Below are 22269 nucleotides of genomic sequence, written 5' to 3'. Positions count from 1 at the left end.
GCGCACGGCGCAGGCGCAGGCTGCAGCACGTTTCCACGCCCCCATCCCCCCTCGGCCGCCGGAGCGTTGCTGTCGCAGGAGCGCGCGGGAAAAGGTCAGGCTCCGGGAGAGAGGGGCGAGTGTATGGGGGACGGGGGTCTGGGCTCACCCCCACCGCAACCCCTGTCTTTTGGCAGATTGCAAACGCACCCCCACCACACCGCTCAGCTTTTGGCTTCGTGCAAGCAAGTCCTAACCTGGCAGGGAAAAGGTAGCTGTGAGAAGCAGAGACTAGGAACGGGCCTTGTGGAATGCAAAATCGGGCTCGGGCTCCCAAGCTTGCCCATGTCACGTGCACACCTTGCGCATCACACATGCACACACCTCAGGTCTCACACACTTCGCACCTCTTTCACACCCCTTCTCCTCATGTTTTGGCATATTGATAACTCCAGGGAAAGTATCCTACCAGGAAACAGGATAGATGGGGAAAAAATATATGCATGAGAGAAGCACTGGGCCTTGTGGAAAGAAAGGGACTGGTCCAGGCTCACCCACACACTTTGTTTCGTAGAAGGGTTTGGCAGTTGGTACGGGGTTTGCATTTTATTACTTCAAAATGGTGCAAGGTTGCAGGAGAGGGGCAAAAACCCTTTACTTAAATGATCAGCACTTGTCACTGTCATAGGCTGATTAATAGCTCAGAGCAGCTGAGGACTGCTGGATTTAAGGCAGGGTTTGTAACCCTGCTGCTTTTCAAAGATGATGATACACAACATGACTGGGAAACTTCCCTTGACGACTATGTTACACCAGTTATCTCATGCTGCAAGAAGCATATAAAAATGGGACTTGCTGTGTGTGTTTAAAAAAACAAACAAGCTAGATGAAATGCTTTCTTCAACGCAGGGTGGAAGAGAACAGCCAGTCTCCGCTTCATCCGCAGGCTGCAAGGGACCAACAACAACACTGCTTCTTGGCAGGGTAGGGCTTTCTTCCTAATACTACATAGGCCGGGGGTAGGGAGCAGAATGATTTCCAAGTGGTTAGGGCAGCAAGGTGCTGACATGAATCCCAATAAGCTCAAGCCAGCCATCTCTTAACTTAAAACCTGGGATGTCACAATAACATTATTACACACATGCCATTATGAAATAGGAGAACAGAGTAGCAATTTCTGGTGGAGAATGAAAAAGGCTTCCAGCTTGTCTTTAACTATTGTCTCTCTCAAATCCTGTTCAGACATACAAAGCAGTTAAGTGCCAAGCACTTTTTTTTTCTGGTTTTGTTATACATTTACCCTTGAACACAGCTTTGTAGATTACCTATTCCTGCTGCTTATTCTTCATGTTGGGACATAAGCCCCTCTCCTTGTGAGAAAGCAAAGATGCTAAGAATAGGTTAAGCCACAGGCTCAGTCCTTACCAAGAGGATTGATGCCTGCTGTCTCCAAGAGCATTATTAACTCTAAAATCCATACTTTGTGACTTAGCTAAGGTGGACCTACAGAGAGCACAGCTCAGAACATGCCGTGCAAATCTCTTCCCAAGGAGGTGGACCAAAGCCAAGCTTCCCCATCTCTCAAGTTGTTGCAAGTTTCTAGATTGCTTATTACATCCATTCTTTATTTCACTTTTGTACAGCACTGGCTGCATTGTTTCTTTCCTTTCTATAAAAAGGTCAGGTGAATTTTTAGCTTATTGGAACTGCTTAAAATTAGGGCCATACAGTGGAGAAAGGTAATGCAGAGGAAAGGGGAGGAAAACAACAACGTAAGGATATACAGAACATGGGGATGTGCTTCTCTTGCATTGTTGAGTGAATACATCTTTCATAAATAAAAATAAAGACATTATTACATTGACAAACTGAGCAGCAGACAGCAAGTTTATGCTTCTTTTTCCGAGTTTCATAGTGCTTGCAAGACAGGAAAGCCAACAGCCAACCAGATCTACCATTTCAGGGCAGAAACCCAGAGCCTAAATGATTTGTTCAAAACCTCAATCTAGAAATGGTTCTAGTTATACCAGTACAATATATGCATGCAGAGCAGGTCTGAAGCTATTTGAAGGGCCGGGGGGGGTGGGAAGAGAAGGATCCTCTTGTGAGCTGTTTCTCAGCCACAGCCACAAGCTGTGCATAGTTTAGTCTTCCCCACCACAGAGACAGAGGAGGACTTTCCTGTAGTGTCCTGAAGTATCTCCCTGAAAAAAAAAAGAAAAAAGGAGAACACATCATGAGGCTTCCAACTAAAGCTAAGGTTATATGGCATCATTTACAGCCTACCAAGATCATTGTAGAACAGGGGCAGGTAATTATTTTGGGCAGAGGGCTGCTTACTGAGTTTTGGCAAGCCATCATGGGCCACACGAGAGGCAGCCAGGGACGGATAAATATTAATTTTCTAAATTTTTTTAGGGGCCCCGCGGGCCGGATAGAATGGCCCTGTGGGCTGCATCTGGCCCGCGGGCCACATTTTGCCCACCCCTGTTGTAGAAGCTGTCCCCAAGAGAACTTGCAGGTCTTTGGTAACCAACTGAGGTTGATGCCATTTAGGGGCTCCATTTTACAAAAAGGGAATGAGACTTCTTGTTTGAAATTTATAAATACAGCTTCAGTCCAAACAGAGGGTCAACATGGCCAGCTCAAGTATACAGGAAGACTGTACTAGACAGAAGGTAATACTACTGTATACAGGAAGCAGTCTGCCTCCTACAAACTCTGATGCCAGCCCCAAATTCAAACACATAGTTTGCCATAAGCACTCATGTTAAACCAAGACACTTGCAGTGTAGCTGTACTCAGTAAACTAGTCTCTCTCCTTCAGGGCTGGCAGTTTGAAGGGTCTTTACTTATATTCACATAAGGCTCATTTATATGACCTTAATGTAAAAGGAATTTTATGGTAAGTGATAATCTGTCTGGTTATGACCAAGTTTTTACAGGCTGCCTCAGTGTTCTAGAGAGAGTATGAGACATTGTTGATCTTTGGAGTTGGGGGGGGTGGGGGGGAAGTCAAGCTGGTCACATTGATTAAAGAGAGTATCTTTTGCTGGTCAACAAGCTGGTTTACAGTTTAAAGAGCTAGAAGCAGGAAGTGAATCAAGGCCAGTCTTTTACCTGCATCCTCATTTTTCAATACACAAAAGCATAACTTCAAATCAGTTGTTTTTAGAAACACATTTAGGGTGCAGGAGATCTGCTATTAAACCAATGCTAGCCCATCAGGGTTTTAGTTTATTTTTATCATCTGGACATATTTAGGTCAGGCTCTTGCAATGGTGGCAAAAGAATTTGGGTGCTTATGTTCTCAAGGCCCCTTTGCTAATTCCAGCCATAGGTTTCTAGCGAGAGAAAAGCTTACCTTGATGAAGGAGTAGAGAGATTTCCCATACATAGACTTGAATTCGTTCCTGATGGACAACATATCAATTTCACAGCGGGACACCATCACTCGAATCAGCGTGTCATCATCCGTCCCCAAACCCTAAGGAAACAGACAACCCTTGTACCAAAACTGAGAACAGTCTAGCTCAGGGGTGGGCAAAATGCGACCTACAGGCCGGATGTGGCCTGCCAAGCCATTTTATCCAGCCCGCAGGGCCCCTAAAAAATTTAGATAATTAATCTGCCCTGGGCTGCCTGTCATGCGGGCCTCGATGGCTTGCCAAAACTCAGTAAGTGGCCTTCTGCCCAAAATAATTGCCTGCCCCTAGTCTAGCCTCATCCTCTTTGGAAGCTCCCTTCAGGTAGTTAAAGGCTGCTATCAACTACCTGATAGCAGCTTTTAACTACCTGAAGGGTGGTTCCAAAGAGGATGAAGCTATACTGTTCTCAGTGGTGGCAGATGACAGAACAAGGAGCAATGATCTCAAGTTGCAGCAAGGGAGGTTTACGTTGGATATTAGGAGAATCTCTCTCAGTAGTAGGTTGGTGAAGCTCCAGAACGGGTTTCCTAGAGAGATGATGGAATCTTCATCCTTGGAGGTTAAGACCCAGCTTGACAAAGCCCTGGCTGGGATGATCTACTTGGCGACGGTCCTGTTTTGAGCAGGGGGTTGAACTAAATGACCCCCTGCGGTCCCTTCCAACCCTCATTTTCTATGATTCTGTGAAAACTGTGCTCTGTAGACAAGTCAATCCTCTAGATATTAATTTCATGCATTGTTCATTCAGCTACCATTCACTGCCTTCCAGTTTGTTTGAAATAAACAATTTGCACATAAAAGCTTTTTACCTTCATGGATTTATATAATCTTTCTGCAAAATACGCAGGCGTATTTCTTACACATTTCACTGTGAAAAAGACAAGAAAAAGAAATAAGTTTGAAACCAAGAGGGAGTAGGGAATTTTTCTAACTCTTAAGTTAAGACAGCCTTTGGTGATAATTACAAGTTATTGCTTCAAGCCAATCTGTGTGGCAAGCCAATGAGAGGTGCAAAGCTTTGTTTGTCCGTCTCTTTCTAGGATCTGAGGCAAAACATGCACATCTCCGGCTATAATCAGAGTGACGGTCTAGGATGGAGTTTCAAGGCCATTTGCCAAACAAAGCAGGTTCAGTGCATAATCCCTGTGTTTAACTTTCTGGTTAGCCTACTTTAAGTGGAGGTTTTGGGCCTCTGTGTATAAATTGCTTAATATTTGAAATGTTCCTTTGTGGCAAGTCTCAGCCCACGAGTATCAGATAGCAAAATAAATGAAATAATAAAATGGAAGCTGTAGGACTTCTAAGGCCACTTGCTATAGCTGCAAAGAATCAAACTGAGTGACCTATACCAGGAATAGAGACAGTGGATGTCCACAAATAGCAGAGGTGCGGGTAATGGAAATGCTAAGAGAGTGGGTAGACTAAAGGACACAACATTTTTAGGAATGGATGCCCGCCTTAGCTGGAGTGAAACAAGTTCAATATTTTTTCTTTAGATAAGATGCTTGTGTCCTCTGCAGTGTAAAAGGAAAAGGATTTTGAATCAACTGCACTTCAATTTGAGGGTACTAGTAGTTCTTTTCCCATTATACTTGTTAATTAGTCAACTAAGTATATAATCCCCAAGGTAAAAATAGGACACTTACCCACAGCTACAAAGACATTTTCAAGATCACCTGACATCTCAGATTTAATGCTGTCTATGATATCCTTATCTGTGACCCTTTGGTATTCATCAAAGACTGGAAAAAGAAAGCACAAGTGGAAAACCGAAGTGAGACTTTCAAATGCAATACACAAAAAATATTACCCCCAAGGATTAGTTTGCCAGAATACCCAGCTGAATACCTAGTGTACACTTCACTTTATTTAGTTTGAAAACTCCACTGGAGATAATAGTATAAAAATTAATTCATTTGATCTTAAGGTTGGGTATATAATCTTTGAGAATTGGCCGATCAATAACAGCTGGAAATACTGCTGTGAATTATTAATGGTGACAGGGGTTGCTTAGGACTTGTTCACAGCCTTCCACAACAATTATTCCACCTTAACTCACTATGTGAATAGTCCTGAATCAGTAAAGGTCTGAATTGTCTCAATTCCTTTGCCAAGTAAGTTAATAGTCCATCTATAAGGAATGGAGTCCAGAATAAATAAATAAAGCAGCCCATCCAATGCAAACTAAACAGCTTGCAATGCAGGCACTTGTGGATGGTATTCCAAATAGCAGAAATATGGAATGAAAAGGGTACTGCTACCTGCAATGGTACAAGTAGTGCACAAGTGAAGATGGCCCCATTTGGGACATCTCTTCAGAATTTCTGCTAACAGGCTACTGCACATTTCTCAGCAAACTGAGAGAGAAACTGAAGAGTAGAGGCACAGTCTGTTGTACTGTAGTGGCCGATGAAGCATCATTACAGCTCAGCACCACACACAGACAAGTGAGCACAGAGTAAAGATAACTGGTACCATTCAGCTTCTTCTTTCTGCACAGTTATAGTGGAATCTTACTCCAGAATAAAGAGCATCCATTTAAGAAATCCTCCCAGAGCTCATCTCTCTTTCAGCTCACGTTCTACCTCAAATCAGGATTCATTTTCTCGATGACAGGTCCTTATTTTTCCTTTTTGGGATCACATTCTGCCACAAGAGGGAGCTTTATTCCCATCAGCACTTAGAGTCCACCAGCTCTACAGGAGCCATTATCAAGTTCATACAGGATGCAGTTGGAAAACATCTAAGTTAACTGATAAGAGCTTGTACTTGGGTCTCTGAAGAAGAATTTTGCCAAGAAACTTGCTCCTACACTCTGTTGCTTGCTAACTGTGGCTACCAGAGCCTTATCTATCTCTGGCTTAAAGCCTAGCATGCAAGTTATTTTGACAGGTGCAGATCTCCTCTCTCAGCAGTTTCTTTTGGGCTCAGAAGGGCAGGCACTGAATGAAAATGGTTTGAAGCAGACATGTCCCCTTGGAACTGGGTCTCGGCTGCACTTTGGGAAAGGTCTGTGTCTATTTATCCAAGAGATTTCTATGTACCTAAAAAGGTGTCTTTTGGGAAAAAATATAACAAACTGCTAAGATTTTTTTTACCTCTTATTAGGTGAGTTCTGTTCCTTGTACAGAGGATAGATAGGAATTGTTCCTCATCGGTTCCAAATTTCTTCTCCCCGGCATGGTAGAGGCACTAGAAAGCAGCAAGACCATAGCATAATGTGGAAGGTAAGGGAGAGAGGTCATGTTCCTTGCCCAGGAAAACCCAGCTTTCTCACATCCCATACCAGTGCCCTGCACAGCTGACTGCTCTGGATATGTTCTAGGTAAAACTAATGTCCAGAAAGACTATGAGCTCAGCAAATACCAGAAGGAGGAACCATATCCTCTAAGAAAAATCCAGATTACTACAGACCTGGGCATCTTGCTCAGCAAGGAAGTCATCCACTTCACATCCTATGTCTCTGTTTCCCTGCAAAAAAGGAAAAATCCTGCATTTGAACCAGCCTTTTAGAGTGCTTCCCAGATCTGAGTTCAGTAAAAGCTGTTCTAAATGTATCCTCATGTTCAATAAACTTAAAAGGCAGCTGAACTATTACCAAGGAAAAAAAGGAAGGGGCTATAGAATATTATTTAAGCATCTGGTATTTTTTGCACCCCTCCATGTGAACCACACAAACAGATTCCATCTTCCAAGAAGCATTGCAAATGAGACCAAACACAATAGGTCATCAAACACATGACATGGAAGGTGGCATCTAGACAGGCCTGAGGCAGACCTGTGGAGGAAGCCATTGCAATAGGAGAGAAGGTGATACTTGGGGATGCTGTCCCAAGCATGGAGACACAGGGTAAAAAGAGCACATGGTAAAGTAGGGAGTGAGAGAAATGCACAGATGAAAGGGAAGATCAGCACTGCTGTTTAATACTGTCTACCTGATTCTCCTTCATACCAGTATAACTTTAATGACTTTGGTGGTGCTACTCCTGACACATTAATTTAAGAAAGGGGAGCATTGGTGTGGTTAGCTTATTGTACCTCAGTAAATAAGGTAGATGGGAAGCAAATTAGCAACCAAAAATAATGTTTTCTTAGGCGGCACTCACAGTTAGTAGAGACACCAGCACCCTTCGGAACATGCCAGATGTATCAGATATGACGTCTCTTTCAAGGCTACGTCCATATACTGGCAAGACAAACAGAAGTGGACGCGGTTCATGTCACACACAGGAAACAGTTCTCATTGGTCTAGGCAACACAATAATTTTCAAAGGCAAGATCATAACCAAAATCTGGCAGGCAGAACTCTGGTATCAAAGCACCTTAGGTGCATCTACATGTGCATTAATGCACTTTTCCCAATGCACATTAAAATTTAGTTTAATATGAAGTAATAAATAAATGCATATTAGGCTGGGTTACTGCAAAGTGGGGCAAGTGCATGATTTTTTAGGTGATGCTTAATGCACAGTAGCCTATTTTACCATGCATTAGTATATTAGCATGGCTTCATGTGCAATAGAATAGGCTACTGCACATTAAAGTGTATGTGTATATGCACCCACTAACTCTGAGATCTGATGAAGCAAGAGCTGTTACCTTGCTGATCATTCAGGCTGCACACAGACATTACAGCCAGAAGTTTGAGGGGTAAAATTGCATTAGAAATGGCCCCCGATCTAACTTTGTAATTAGGTGCTGAGAGCCTGAGCTAAGGTAAGTCGGGGGAGGAAGAATGGGGGGCTTTGATGCATTGGGGGGCTAGCAAATATGCAGGGGAGCTAAGGGGATTTAGGGTGCCAGAAGGGTCTGCAGAGGGAGTTGGGAGGGGGATGACCAATGGAGCCAAACCCCCCAGGATTTTGACCCCACCAAATTGCCCCTGCTCCTGCAAACTGCCCATGGGGGTGTTTTAACAGACATTCACTGGTCCAGGGAGCTGGCTGAAGTAAGTTGGGGTGGGGGAAGGGCAGGCAGATTGTGGGGAGGGAGAGCTGGTGGCTTCGCAGGGATGTTTGGTGAGATCAGGGGGGTTCTCTGTCCGTCCTGGGCTATTTTTAGCCTCCCCCCCCCCCCCCCCCCCAGCCCTTCCTCACCTCCAAACGAACAACCTCCCCACAATCTTGCCTGTCCTTTTTCCCATTCCAGTTTACTTCAATCAGTAAATTGGCATTAGGACCAACTTGTGGTGACATGATGTTTAGAAGGCTTCACTGAAACTTAAGCATACACTTAAGTACAGTTTTTTTGTTTGGTTTTTTAAACCAGGGCTTAAAAATCAGAATCCCCTACATACTTTCCCCACAAACTACCCCTCAATCAACCCTCCCCTCCCCAACAAAACAGACTACCACCAATGTACTAACATTAAAAACCACTCATAAATTATATTACATACAACATCTGTAGCTTTCATTAATGCACTGGATTTCTTCATTAGAACGTGAAGCCAGAATTTCAATCAGGCAGCACTCATCTGTTCCTAAGCCCTAAACACATGACAGAGAAACACAATGATAAAGCAACTAGCCAACAAAAAGACTGGCTCTAGCACAAGATCATGCAACAGGTTTAGGTTCTAAGGAGCACTCCCTCTCAGTGACCCTTGGCAAATTGTCTGACTTCACTGCCCTGGTTTCTTTCTGCTAAATAGGAGTACTAGGTCAGCTACTTTTTGGAATGGATGTGATGGTTCTACATAGACCCTTTTGGAAATGCAAGTTGCTATGTTAATACTATATTTATAATTAATAGACCATGTAGCTCCTTCAGCAAAAAATCCAGTTTTACATAAGGTAACAGATTAGAGAACTATGAAATGACCTTGCAGTGTGAAATATATGGTAACTTTCACCTATATAATGCTCTCCCACCTCCCAGGCCATCTGTCATCTTATCATGCTTTAGAATAAAAATTTCATTAGACTAGAAGGCATGAAAAGGGTTTGCAGGTTCAAATGCATGAATTCTCTTCCAGTTCTCATCCCCTTGATATCAAGGGATTCATTAGATTAGAGCGACTTTGGAGTCTGTAGCACACAGCACTCTTCCTTCCCTGAGGGGTAGTTGTGAAGCGAGTTTTCCTTAAATTATGTCATAACCTACCTAAGCGTTTGGCAACACATGATTTACAAACCTTCATAGCCCTTCTCAGTTCTTGTGCATCATACACAGCTGTAGGCATCATCATTGCAATAATCACTCTCCTAAAGTCTCCGCACAGCTCACACTTGAGATCATCAATCAAGTCCTAGAAAGCCAGGGTTGGATGTAGAAGAGGAGAAAAGCATTACCCATCAGAGCAAAATGGCCACATCTTACATATGATGCCCAGCCAAATGCCAGCCTGGTTACTTCAAAGACTTCCTGCTTAACTCCTCCTTAGCATTCCCACAGCAGAGAAGTTGTTTTATACTTCCTTCTTCAGGATCATGTACCATTAGCTTAATTGTTCCATCATCAGCTTCTCTGGCCATGGATATGCATCAAAAGATTAAAAGCATCCATTCATTTCAACTGCCTTCATTTTTGGGTGCCCTGCTTCACCTCCAGTGCCCGATTTACATAGCTGCTGGGTACTAGAAACTTCTTAATTCCAGTTTTGCTATTATTTAATGTGCCTTAGTAATTGAACCCAAGTACCCAAAAAAGGAAAAAAAAATTACTCCAAGTTAATGGAAACATGGTAGTGTAGGCTTTAAGAATTGACAAAGAGCCTTAAACCTAGCAAAGTTTTCCACCTAGATTTTTTAAAGGATCAGGGGAGAAAACCTGATTTGAATGGAAGTTGGTGCCTAAATACTTTTAAAAGCCTGAGCCTTTTTGTGTATATAGAAATTGTATGGTAGAAGAGATGCTAATGAAATGGCAATCATAGCTTATGGATTCTGAAAGGATAGCTAGATGCATCTCACAGGGTCACAGCAGGGTTCTTTGAAATTGGGTGTACTTCGTGTCAAAGGGAAGCTAATCTTTTCTTGGGTTAGTTTTATCAACTCATTGGCATGGGGTATTAAGTAGCTCATATAGGCAGTAAATCAAGGCAGGCATACATATAGATTGCTCAGCCAGATTTCAGGTGGATAATGGAGATCAGCTATTCTCCAACTTTTCTTGGCTGCAAAGCAGCACAGGAACAAACATTACAGTAAGCTTTCTGTAAGGCCAACAGAAGCGCACATCAACTTCTGTACTTGGTATTAATAGTCAACCCAAATTATGTAGTCCAGGAAAGGTCTACAAGGCATAATCAAAGTTAGAGGCCACATACCCGGCCAAAAGTAGTTTTATAGGTTTTTGCAATTTCAAGGCGTTGGCACAAGTTTCTGCTGGTCAGGATATCGATGATGGCATCCTCATCTGTACCTGGGGGAGATATAAGAAAGGCCGACCCAGGAGGTTAACACTGGAAACAAAAGGCCACTGCTAACTCATTGAGCCTGACAAACCAGTTTACACACCTTCCAAAACCTGGTTTTCCCTGGCACTAGAAAACTTGACCTAAAGCATATGTTGGGCTGGCAGCTGGCAAACACAAGGAGATCAAGTGAGGATTTCCAGTACTGAGGGCATATGCTTGAGCTAAAGCTTCTCTACATTCATGTCTTCTGCAACAGGGCTTACAAAGGGGCTTATTCCTTTTGTATCCCCTAGTTCAGAAATGAATTTTTCAGGACCCACTTTGGATGTTGTTCTTCACTTTTGCCTAAGCTGCCTTCCATTATACCGTGTGTAACAGCTATCCTGTTGCATTCCAGAGAATTAGGCATTTCTTGGAATAATGAAGTGACCCCTAACATTTATTTGTAAATAGCTTTGTAACCAGGAGAGGAGAGAAGATTACAAGGTGTTGAATTTTGGTTCTATGGAGCAGCAGGAACCCTAGAGCTCCGAGAAAAAGAGAAGGATTTAAGCCAGGGAAAAAAAGATAACAAGCTCACCACATCCCTTCATGGCTTTCCTGAGTCTATATGCATCCTCTGCAGCATTATAATAAGAATTGAAGTTAGATTCTGTTTTGCCTGTGCCCTGGCATTCAGCCTAAAAAAAAATTTAACAGATATAGTGTAAGACAGACAATAGAAGAGTAGAAAAAAATCCCAGTTCAATTTAATTCCTCCCACCAAGGCTTGAAGTATTTGCCTTCCAGTCCATTACATTTATTTTCCAGCTGAGAATAAAGGCACATACACTGGCATGGTGGAGAGGGGGAAATATGACTGGCTCCTGCCTGCACTGCAATAATGAAGTAAAGAAATTCATTCTCCACAACTGGTATCCAGGCACCTATGTGTACTCCAAATGTTACTCCCTCTTCGGTGACCAATCTTTTTCTGGGTAACCATGGAAGCAGCAGTATCCCCAAAGACAGGTTCTTCTGTGGCACTTAAACCAGTGGCCCAAGAGCATCATTGTCATTTCACAGATAAGAAAAAGCTTCTGCCTGAAGTACTGCAGTTAATTGATCAAGGAAGCCACTTAGGAGTACGATAGATATCAGAACCACTTTCTCCTGGTTCCATTCTAGTACCCTTTCCTTTGAGTTACAAAGCCCTGCTTCTGTTTTGGTGGAAGTCAACTCTTTACATATTTCAAGTAGTGCAATATCAGGACTGTAACAGATACATCTATCACCGATGTAAGATGATCCTTACTCTAGCAACCATATGCCCTTTTATAATTTTGCTGCTACATCATGGGTTTAATTAAATATTATTCACACTGGCTCCATTAATCTAATCAACGTTGGCCCTCAGCTCAGTAGCAGACAACAAACACTCACCATTGCCACGGTGGCTTGTTAACAGATGAAGATCCTTGCACAGATGGCAATCTGCAATAGAAAAGAGGTCTTGAAGAATTGGGGAAAAAAAAAGAAGTGTCCTGGGAATAAATTAACTGTTCTCCCCTCTCCTACTTGCATCTACCCAGCAGTAATTTAGATTAGTGGGGATAGTATTTTCAGGGGATAGTGAAAATAATCGTTTTTACTGGTTCCTTTCTTTGAGGGGGCAGGAGGTGACAGCTCACCAATATTTCTGCTAGAATGGCTTCCATTCATCCTCCAGACAGTGGCTAGGGTCCAAGTTGAACTGAACAAATAACAACACCTTAACCTTCAACAGGGTTAAGGATTATAGCAAGTGCCTACTGCATTTGGGCATGCACAAAGATTGAAGACTTCAGAAGCCAGAATTATTTATTTCAGGGGTAGGCAATTATGCAGGCTGGAGGGCCGCTTAGAGAGTTGTGGTGACCTGTCTTGGGATAAGTCAACACCTCACCCCCCAGATCGGATTAGTATCTGCCACCCCTTACCCAGCAAAAATTCTGGGATTGGGATTGCAGGGCCATGACAGAGCCAGATCCACTCCCCTCATGTCCCTGCCCATGGAACCGGCACCTGTCACATGAACATACAGAGAGCCCCATGCGGTCAGCACCCCACAATCCCAGTTCTGGCCCAGGCCCTGCCCCGCTCCCCACCAGCCTGTGACCCCATCCCCTGGCTGAGTGCACCCTCCCTGTGCGGGTCCTGGGCTAGTCTCCATGGAGACTTCCCCCACCTGCTCTATTTGGTGGCCCCAGCAGTGGGTGTGGGGCAGACAGGCCAGGGGCCCAGGCAGTGAGGCCAGCAGCAGCAGAGACTGGCAGCAGCAGCTGGAAGGAGCCACCATTGCAGGGGCTGCTGAGAAGTGAGTCTAGCTGCCATGCTACCCTAGCTCTGCTATGCTTCTGGAGCAGCAGGACTGGCCACCCCCCGCACCTGGGCTGGACTGGGCAGGTCTAAGGGACCCACCATAGGCTGGATAAAATCCCTTGGCGGGCCAGATCCAGCCCATGGGCTGTATTTTGCCCATTCCCCGATGTATTCTGAGCATACATTTGTCTCTTATTAACTTAAGGGCATTGATTTTGTAAAGGAGCCAAAGGGTGCTTGAGATACCATTTGGGTGCTGGTGCTTAATTCCCTTAAGTGCCTGGAAAAATTCTGGTAATGTCCAATGCACCCTCCTTAACTCCCTCTATTGAGCTGGGTCAAGCAAGAAAACACATTTGTTTTGTGCTGGTACAGCATGCCACAGAATGGAGGTTCCACTCCATATGAAAGGTGCCCCTGCCACTGCTGTGCTATACCTAATGAATAGGAGACCCTGTAGCCTAAGGCCCAGACAACATTCAGCAAACGAGAACTGTACCTGAACACATTCATTTTAGTTCTTCTGACATGGTTTTTACCAGGGTTTCAGTTCTCCATAACCTCCAGTACTGTGCTCATCACCATTGCACCCGAGTGCCTTCCCACAGCATATTAAGCAGCATGGCTAAAGTCATGTGGTGTTTGCTGTCCAGCTCGCTTCCAGGATAGCAGCATAGGGCATGGATTACCTTGGGGGGGGTTTGTTTCTTTAGGTTACACTATATGTTCCGCTACGTTATATTAGGGAAAATAGACAGAATGGGGAAGCCCCAGTGTCTAACAGTCTGTCCTTATAATCTATTGCTTGCAGTTTAAGAGATAAAACACCAGATACTCAGCTACTATAAAACAGGCACAGTGTCAAAGTCTATGCAGCTAAGATGATTACCCCCTGAAAAGGATGTAGTGTAGTAAAGCTCATGGTACATTATCTCCACTCTTAAAGTTTTGTAACTATTGTGAATGCAAGTCCCACCATCCCCACTAGCATAAAAAAAAAGATTTAAGCCTTTGGTTCCATACAGCTATGGATAGTGTATCATTATGTCCAGGTCTCTCATGCTATATATATTTTCTTTATTCTGTACAGACTTGTCATTCTCATGTTTATTAGTATACAATATTTATGCCTGCAGAGATGTATGGTCATTTAGTTCCACTAAAGCACCTGCTTCTTATCGGAGACAGGCATTTGGGCCAGAGGGACCTTAGGTCTAACCCACTACAGTCATTGGAGTTCGTTACCATTGAAGTATAAAAGTTAAACACATGGTATTTTAGAACATTTGTTTCATTCTTGTCTTTTTGCATGGTAGAGACTCAAAAGGCATTTCCCCATCTGGGCGATGACAGTTCTTAGGAGAGGTATTTTTGGCTTAAGTATTCAGAAATACCTGGTAATGATAAACCTCAATTCTAGGGAGTTTCAACACGCATCTATTAGAAGGTTCCAGTTTTCCAAAGGTGCTAACATTTTGCATCTACACTGCATTTGGGTGCTCAGCACCTCTGAGAATTAGGCCCCGTCTGTCTGAGCTGGACCACTGGAAAAAGATGGAGTGCAAAAAACAAATACCCCCTCCAACCAAATCAGTTGCCATGTGGTATGCAGTGGGGTTACTCAGCCTGAGCAAGGATAGGAAAAGAATTGCCCCAAGCCATTTCATGCATCTAATGCTTCACTGTTATGCTTTTCACAGTTTTGCTTCAACTTGCATGGTTGCTTTTCAGTTGTTTTTGCTCTCACTACAGGGAGGAGGAGCACAGTGCACTCCAAAGACTGCACAAAATCCTATGACTCAGCCTTCTCATGTGTTGTTTGTTTTGTCATCCTCCTCCCGGTATGAGCAAAGGGCTCAATGGAATGCCTTGTTGAGGATTTTTGGTTGCTGTTGTTCTAAATATACCTGCTGCTATGCATTTATGCTAAGAAGGGGGAAGGTGCATGCAGGGCGAGTGAAATTCCAAATGCATCTTGAACTACATAGAAACAGACTACAAGGAAAACCAAGAGATGAGACTTGGAACCAAATAATCAGCTCATGTAAGAGCCGATTTATACCAGATGATCTGGCACAGGATGTTAATCATCTTTTTCAACAGTCATATGTATGGCAGACATGCCACATGGACCCTGGTCATTTAAAAAAAAAAAAAAAGTGAAAATTAACCCTCATGTTATGTAGAAGCCAAAAAACAAACTATGCAACTCAGCTTATTTCCTTGATGCTAGACCCAACTGTTTGTCCATTCAAGCCAATAGAACATGTTTGCCAATGTAAACTATTTACCACCGCAGAAAGCCATAACCATGACAATGAGTCATATATATCATATAAGAAACTGAATAGGTTCCAAGTGCATAGCCACAATCATTTCCAGATCTTCACATACTATCTATTATCATCATGTCTGGAAGATGGTCAAAGTCCTCACACTCCTAGTGATAATTCAGCTAAGACAGAGATTCTCACTGCCTCAAAAAAAAAAATTCAAGACGAGGCAATAGATGGAAACAGAAACTAGAGAGTACAAACTCACAATAAGCTAGTAGGGGTCAGCATTGTAGAGAATGGTCTCAGCATATCACCAGCCAAATTGTATCTGCCTAAAATCCAGACTATCATGGAAGTCAAAGGGACTATTCAGCATCAAGAAGTTAGATCTGAGCATTTGCATAATCAGGGTCTTCGGTGGTACCCGAGTCTGAGGTGACATCAGCTAACACTAACCCATTTCAGTGCCAATCCAGCACTTCACTGGTACAGGAGTCATTGCAGTTGCAGGGATGGGATGCAATACAGAATTGTAAATTTAAGAAGCAGCCCCTCAACCATACTGTTTGCTAATGAGCACTAAGAGTTGGGTTCCCCCCGCCCCCTGTTTACTCACGTGTACCACCAGCAGAAGCTTCCTGGGAATTAAATTCACGTTTACCTTTTAGCCAGTGGGAAAGAGTGCCCATTTCCCCATCTCCACAGGCTTATATAGCAGTCACTCATGTACTAAGAAATAGGTGGAGCAACACCTAATTTTGGGGTTTGTTTTCAAAAGGAAGACATCTGGAATAGCAATTGCAGCACATGAAATTCCATGATTGCACTTCTAGAGTCATGTCATGTGCTGACATTCCTGTTCAGGTTGTTAGCATTTAATTGCATACCCTCCCAAATTAGAAGGAACTTACTCATGAAGACAAATGGTACAAGGACAGAAGGGGATAAAGTATGCAAGTGAATATGAAAAAAAAAAAAACAAAAAACAAAAAACACACACTTTTCCTAGTCTCATAAGCAACAGCTAGTTTTGTTCAATTCTTAAATTCTGATCAACTAGAGGAAAGTTCTTTCTGCCTGTGGTGTTTCTAGTGAGCATTGGACCTGAAGCTGGATTTCATAATGGGAACTCTGATACTAGACAGCTGGCATCCACCTACGGTGTGGCACATGTGGTATCCACCTCCCGGAACATACACACCTACACCCACACCCCTGGCTCCTCCAGCATGTTGCTTCCTTTCCCAGGGAAGTTAGCTAAAATTCCCTTCTTTGTCAGGCTGGAGTCATTCTGAGGTAACTTCATTGGCTTTAATGGGATCATACCATGTTTACATGAAGAAGCCAGAACATTTTTTTGGACCCCAAGTTAGCTTAAGAAGTGGGCGGTCTTATCTTGCTCACTCTACTATGCCCAGAGCCGTGTCAACAATCCTGTACTCAGGAAGCAACACAATCAAGAACATTTTCACACCTAAGTGAACTGGTAATTTTGAACCAAACTCTACCAACACTAATGCAAGAGACATGCAAGTTATCAGTACATTCCTGAGACTTGTTCTCAAACAAGTACACATTACTTGTTCCATTTTATTGGGTGTCCATGTGTTCTTCAGGCCCCAAACTTTGTAGCCTATGGATAAAAGAAATATTAGAAAAAGACAGACTCTTCAAATTAAATATCAATTAGGCCTTGCTTGATGTGTGTAGGAGGTGGATTACTCCATACTATAATATTAGTACAATAATATTTGCAGGGTGCTCTACTAAATATTAAGCTACTTGCTCCTGTACGTGGGGAAAAAAGAGCACAGGTTCTTTAGTAAGCGCCTCACATTTTTGTTGGCAAGCTACAGGAACACTTCTTATGCCAACAATGGATAGTGGTAGAGCAATCAATCATTCTTAATAAAATGCCAAGAGCAGCCCCTTTCCAGAAGAATCCTGGGAGCCAATTTAATTATAGCCAGGAATAAAAATCTATCTAATCTATATTGTTCCCTTGCAAGCTGCTCTTGGTGTCTGTTACCTGCAGCAGAAGCTTCCGAATTCTAGTTCTGCAACTGAAAAGTGTAATTGATTTTTTTTTTTTTTAAAAAAGGTAATTGCTCCCCAACCTTGTTTCTAAGGCACCAAGTCCAAACAAAGCATCATTTACCAACTTCAATGCCTACGAACATACCTGAGGTTCCTATAGGGTTAGGATCAAATAATTTGTGGTGCTGCTGCAATTAAGTTTCTTGCTATTATCAAAAAGCCCAAGTATAACCAAGGGATCTAACAGAAAAGTTAAATACTTGGGACATCCTGCAGTAGCTTATTTTCTGAACCAAGATGACAGTTTCTCAGAGCAAACATGTTCATAATTATGCTATTTAGCCAAGTCATCACCACAGTGGGTGAGCCAATTGAAACAGGCATTTAGCAGAAGTACCAGCTTTAAACACTCCCCCTCAAGTTGAATGTAGATGTCCGATCATTCCTTATGTTAATGCTGTATTCAATTACAGCATAAAAGACTGCTGAAGCCTCAAAAGTTACATATTTATAACAACGTAGCTTGATGCAGTCCAAAGCAAGATTTGTACTTACTCACATCATCTTTGGCAAGCAAGCTTCCTGCCACACCTCATGCTGTTGCCTTTAATTATTTTCTTGTGGTCTGTGACTATATAACGAAAACCTTTTTAAAAAGGTTAGTCAAAGAATGATTAGTCCATTTACTATTTACTTGGAAATAATACAATAATTAAGAAGACCAAGACATTCTAGCAACTCGCTTCTTAAAATCAGAAAGCTAGCTATTTTTATTGTCTTTATTAGATACACTGTCCCCTAAAAAAAAGAAAAGCAGCAGCAGTGTTCCAGGTCAGACGAGCTTTTCTTTTTTATTCTTTGACTAGCTCTTATGTGCAAACCCTGTTCTTCTGCACCAATTTAAAAACAAACAAAAAAACCCACACATTAAAATTATATCACTGAGATACTTCATATAAATATTGAATTCTATGCAAGAATATATTGTATTCACCAGCTATAAATTGCTTCAAAACCCAATTACTACTTAGAAGATTAACATAGCAAGGAATCCAGTATTTAAGAGTTTAGGCTAAATTTGTCCCTGCTGTATCTTTACAGACTTCAATGGCCTTACACAAAGGATCATATAGACACTTTACTAGTACCTTCTTAAAAAGACAGTATACATACACATTTGTCTCTACCTTGATTAGTAATGGGTTAGCAGAGTTGATCAGCCATTTCATATGATGAGGTTTATGCTGAAAAAGACAAAGCACTGCATGCTATTAATATATCTTAAAACCAGAAAGCCAACCACTAACTGAAGCAAAAACAAAAGCAAATTAAAATGAAGTGAAGTCAACACATGGTTGCAGTCGAGTGATAGGTTAACGATACATTCTAATTTCCTGAGATCAACACAGTGTCCAATTCTGAACAAAACAGAGTAATATGAACATTCATGGGTAGGGAAGGAGAAAGCTTAAGTAATCGGCAACTGAGCAGGGATGCAGAAAGAAAGCATCTTTTCAGCCCTAAAAAGCATTAATTTTGAAGCAAGTTATAGCCTTAAAATAAATGAGTGGGGATAGGGCAGGATTTCAGTCCTCAATTAGAAAGATGTCTCAAACATTAAAAAAAAAAAAGTCTTAAAAAAAAAAAAAAAAAGGGAGTAAAATTGCTTTCCATAAAAACAACGTATAAAGTTCGGGACCAATAATGGAGGAGAGCAATATTAAATATGTCCACAGTCTTCTCAACCATCAGTTGAGAAAACAGGAATTACATGATATACAAGCTTAAAAAAAGGTCAATATAAACTATAAAAAATAATCCTGCAATGTTTGTCAGTGTTTGAATGTCATTAGCAGCATTTTTATTCCTTCCAAACCACAGACTATTATATATCATTCAATTACCCCAGTTAATTGGACTTCTACCCCAGTTACTTGGGATCTAAATACCAAATTTTGATTAGTTCACTGCCGAATTCACCACATGATTTAAGAGCTATTTGTAACGGGGCTCTCAGGGCTGGTCTTCCAGTGGCCCACCCACCTGTTTCTAGGCCAGCCACCCACCTTCTTACCTGCCACACCTTGATATACAATTATGACATTAATTAGGCAGGAGACTGCCCATTTCTTGCCCTGATGCCAGGGGATGCTATCCACAGCTCTGTTCCTCCCCTACACCACAGCCCAAGCCTCCCAGATGGCATCCACTGTTCTTAACATCAGTCTCACACTGGGCCCCAGAATCCTCCAATCTAGACCCAGCTAGATCCCTTCGGTCAGGTGGCCTGCTCCACCCCCATTCTAAGCTGCCGAGCTCCCGGAACTGTTCCCCCTCTCAGCTGTGGTCCCCCTAGCACCTTTGGCTACACTGGCCCTGGCCCACCTCCAAGGCCAGTCAGAACCCCAGGCCCTCAGCTCTGGGCATCCCTCACAGTGGGCCCCTGGCCCTTTGACCCTTCCAGTCCTGGCCCCAGCATTGACTAATTGAAGGTGTTTCAAGTCAGGTCTCCGAGTCTCTAGCCCACTCTCTAACCAGGGTCCACCTTAGCCCAACTATGGGTTAACCCACCCAGTTGTGGGAGCTGGGGTTAGGGGGCCCCAACCCACCTTTCACCAAGGTGGTAACTGACCTGGTATTTCCTGGGGGGGGGGGGGCACACCACTGAGAGCCCCTCCAGGCCACCCACTCCCAGTAGGGTGCAGTTTTAGGTCATGCCTAGGACCAGACACCTCCAAACCATCCCCTACAGCTCCTCTCTTACCCCCAATATTGCACACAACCAAACAATGTTTCTATCTAATCTACTAGCAGCCAACTGCTCTGTTTATATAGGTGGCCAGAGATCTAAAATGGCTGCCACAATCAAGCACCTGCTGGCTGCTTGTCTCAGCCCTTAAAGTGGCAGGCACCAACAGTGCCCTGCCTCTCTATTCAAGGAACATAGATGGTAACTCATGAACTCCTAGCCCCATAATGCCTAGATCTTCAATATCTGATGTTAAACAATCAAACCCTAAAATAAACCAGATATTAAAGCTTTTAATTGATGTAGTAATGTCCAAAATGATTTTAAATTGCTATTTAATAAAGTTTGCTTTTGAATATTGCTTTACATTTCTTTAATTGCAAAGCTTAAAAAATGGCAATTATTATTTTAGCCACCTCTACAGTGGGAAGTTGATTAATAATTTCTTTGCATTTCCTAAAATAGACACTCTCAGCAGCCCTTTTTGAAGAAGGGCATTAATTTCCATGGAATAGTAACAGAAACAAAACATACAAACTTCTTCAAAAGATCCATGTTATTCACTTCAAAAAATAGCAGAGGGCATTGACTCAGTCATACTGTCTATTATTTAGACAATTCACGTCTTCAATTTATGTAAACATATAATCTTTTTATACTGGAAAAATTTAAGACTTGCTTCAAAATACTTTACAGCAATTATTGTAAATGTGAATATTAAATAACATGGAGTTTGTCCACATGGGTAAATTGCAGCTTCCTTGCTTTGTATTTTCATTCACAGGACTCTGAAACCAGTTGTCTTCTAAGAATCTGAATAGTACAATTGCTTTGTTGTTTAGACAAACATAACTGAACTTGAGAGCTAGATATGCAGAGCCATGACATTTAAAACACCTGCACATTGCAATCCAACCATGCAGTCGTCATTCTCTGCCTGGCATCAGACTCTGATGAAGTCTGATCTGTGCTGATCAAGATGTTTTAGCACACCCATGGGTAACAGCCAGATACAATGGGCTAACTCTAAAATGTAATTAAGAATTTTTTTTTAATTAAGCTGTCAAATAAGCTTTTGCTCAGATTTGGCATGTTTGTGACAGTTCAGTGGTGCCATCTTGTGGAGAAAAAAAATAAAACACATTGAAACCTGAGTAAAGGGGCAGCTGTATCAGATGAGACTATAATGAGATGGCTCCACCCCTGACATGACAAACCAATTACTTCATCAAGATCAGTTACAGATACACTTTTTTATTAAGGGAAATAGTTTTATTAAGAATATTGATTCAGTTCTAAGGCTAATAGATAATGACTTAATACACAGACCAATTTGATTTAGAGAAGAGAAGACAGAGGGGATTTAACAGTAGCCTTCAACTCCCTGAAGGGGTGTTCAAAAGAGGACGGAGCTGGACTGTTCTCAGTGGTGGCAGATGACAGAACAAGGAGCAACTGTCTCAAGTTGCAGCAAGGGAAGGTTAGGTTAGATATAATGAAGCATTTTCTCACTAGGAGGGTAATAAAACACTGTAACAAGTTATCCAGAGAGGTGGTAGAAGCTCCACCCTTGGATCTTTTCAAAACCTGGCTAGACAAAGCCTTGGCTGGGATGATCTAGTTGGGGATGGTCCTGCTCCTAAGGTCCCTTCCAGCCCTAATTTTCTATATTTCTATGATTTCAACTCTGGGTCAAGATTTCTTCTTGCAAAAGGCTTCTTGAGAGGTCAAGTATGGCATAAAACTTTCCATTATCTCAGTAACCTTTTTAACATTATAGTTAAATTTTAAGCACTTTTAGTAGCAAAATACTTTCCATGTGCATGAAGGGAACTCTTAACCCCCCAGAAGCAATTCTACAGACCTGTTATGCAATAATGGAAAAGTTGCACTGGGAAAATGCAGGTGTCTAGAGGCAAAGGTAAGACAGCAAACAGGTCTAACACTCCGCCTGTTAAAATCATTCTTTCTTCCTAGAAAACTAACAGCACTGGAAACAAATCTCTGTTTTTCATTTGGGATCATTTTATGATGCATCTAAAATACATTTGGAAACACTTTAGAGTTATCTCTTACAAGAAACAATGGCCACAAGCTAGT

General features: G+C 42.3%; 1 protein-coding gene and 1 long non-coding RNA gene across 8 annotated transcripts; one reads left to right on the top strand and one right to left on the bottom strand.

The window, feature by feature from the left end:
* The first annotated feature begins 30 nt into the window (after positions 1-30).
* On the top strand, positions 31-6828 carry LOC109282017 (uncharacterized). The gene is made up of 5 exons (XR_009463336.1): positions 31-94; positions 889-963; positions 4448-6416; positions 6516-6634; positions 6733-6828. It is a non-coding gene; the product is annotated as an uncharacterized LOC109282017 (long non-coding RNA).
* LOC102561986 (annexin A4) lies at positions 1576-20291 on the bottom strand. 7 transcript variants are annotated; one of them, XM_059730589.1, is made up of 16 exons: positions 20053-20291; positions 18608-18664; positions 17976-18066; positions 16964-17016; positions 12190-12240; positions 11348-11447; positions 10678-10772; positions 9544-9657; positions 8806-8896; positions 7514-7593; positions 6822-6878; positions 6506-6599; positions 5054-5149; positions 4217-4275; positions 3344-3466; positions 1576-2183 (listed from the first exon to the last, which is right to left on the bottom strand). In XM_059730589.1, exons 5-16 carry the CDS (start codon positions 12190-12192, stop codon positions 2124-2126), a joined length of 972 nt encoding a protein of 323 aa, XP_059586572.1. In that variant the 5' UTR covers positions 12193-12240; positions 16964-17016; positions 17976-18066; positions 18608-18664; positions 20053-20291; the 3' UTR covers positions 1576-2123. The 7 variants fall into 7 exon arrangements, with proteins under 7 accessions (XP_059586572.1, XP_059586573.1, XP_059586574.1 ...); XM_059730590.1 differs by having other exon boundaries at positions 17980-18066; XM_059730591.1 differs by having other exon boundaries at positions 20185-20289.
* Positions 20292-22269: the final 1978 nt, after the last annotated feature.

Source organism: Alligator mississippiensis, chromosome 7 (assembly GCF_030867095.1).
Source record: "Alligator mississippiensis isolate rAllMis1 chromosome 7, rAllMis1, whole genome shotgun sequence".
NCBI classification, from domain to species: Eukaryota; Metazoa; Chordata; order Crocodylia; family Alligatoridae; genus Alligator; species Alligator mississippiensis.
Note: the sequence above shows the minus strand (reverse complement) of the source record. Positions and strands in the feature narration are given on the sequence as shown.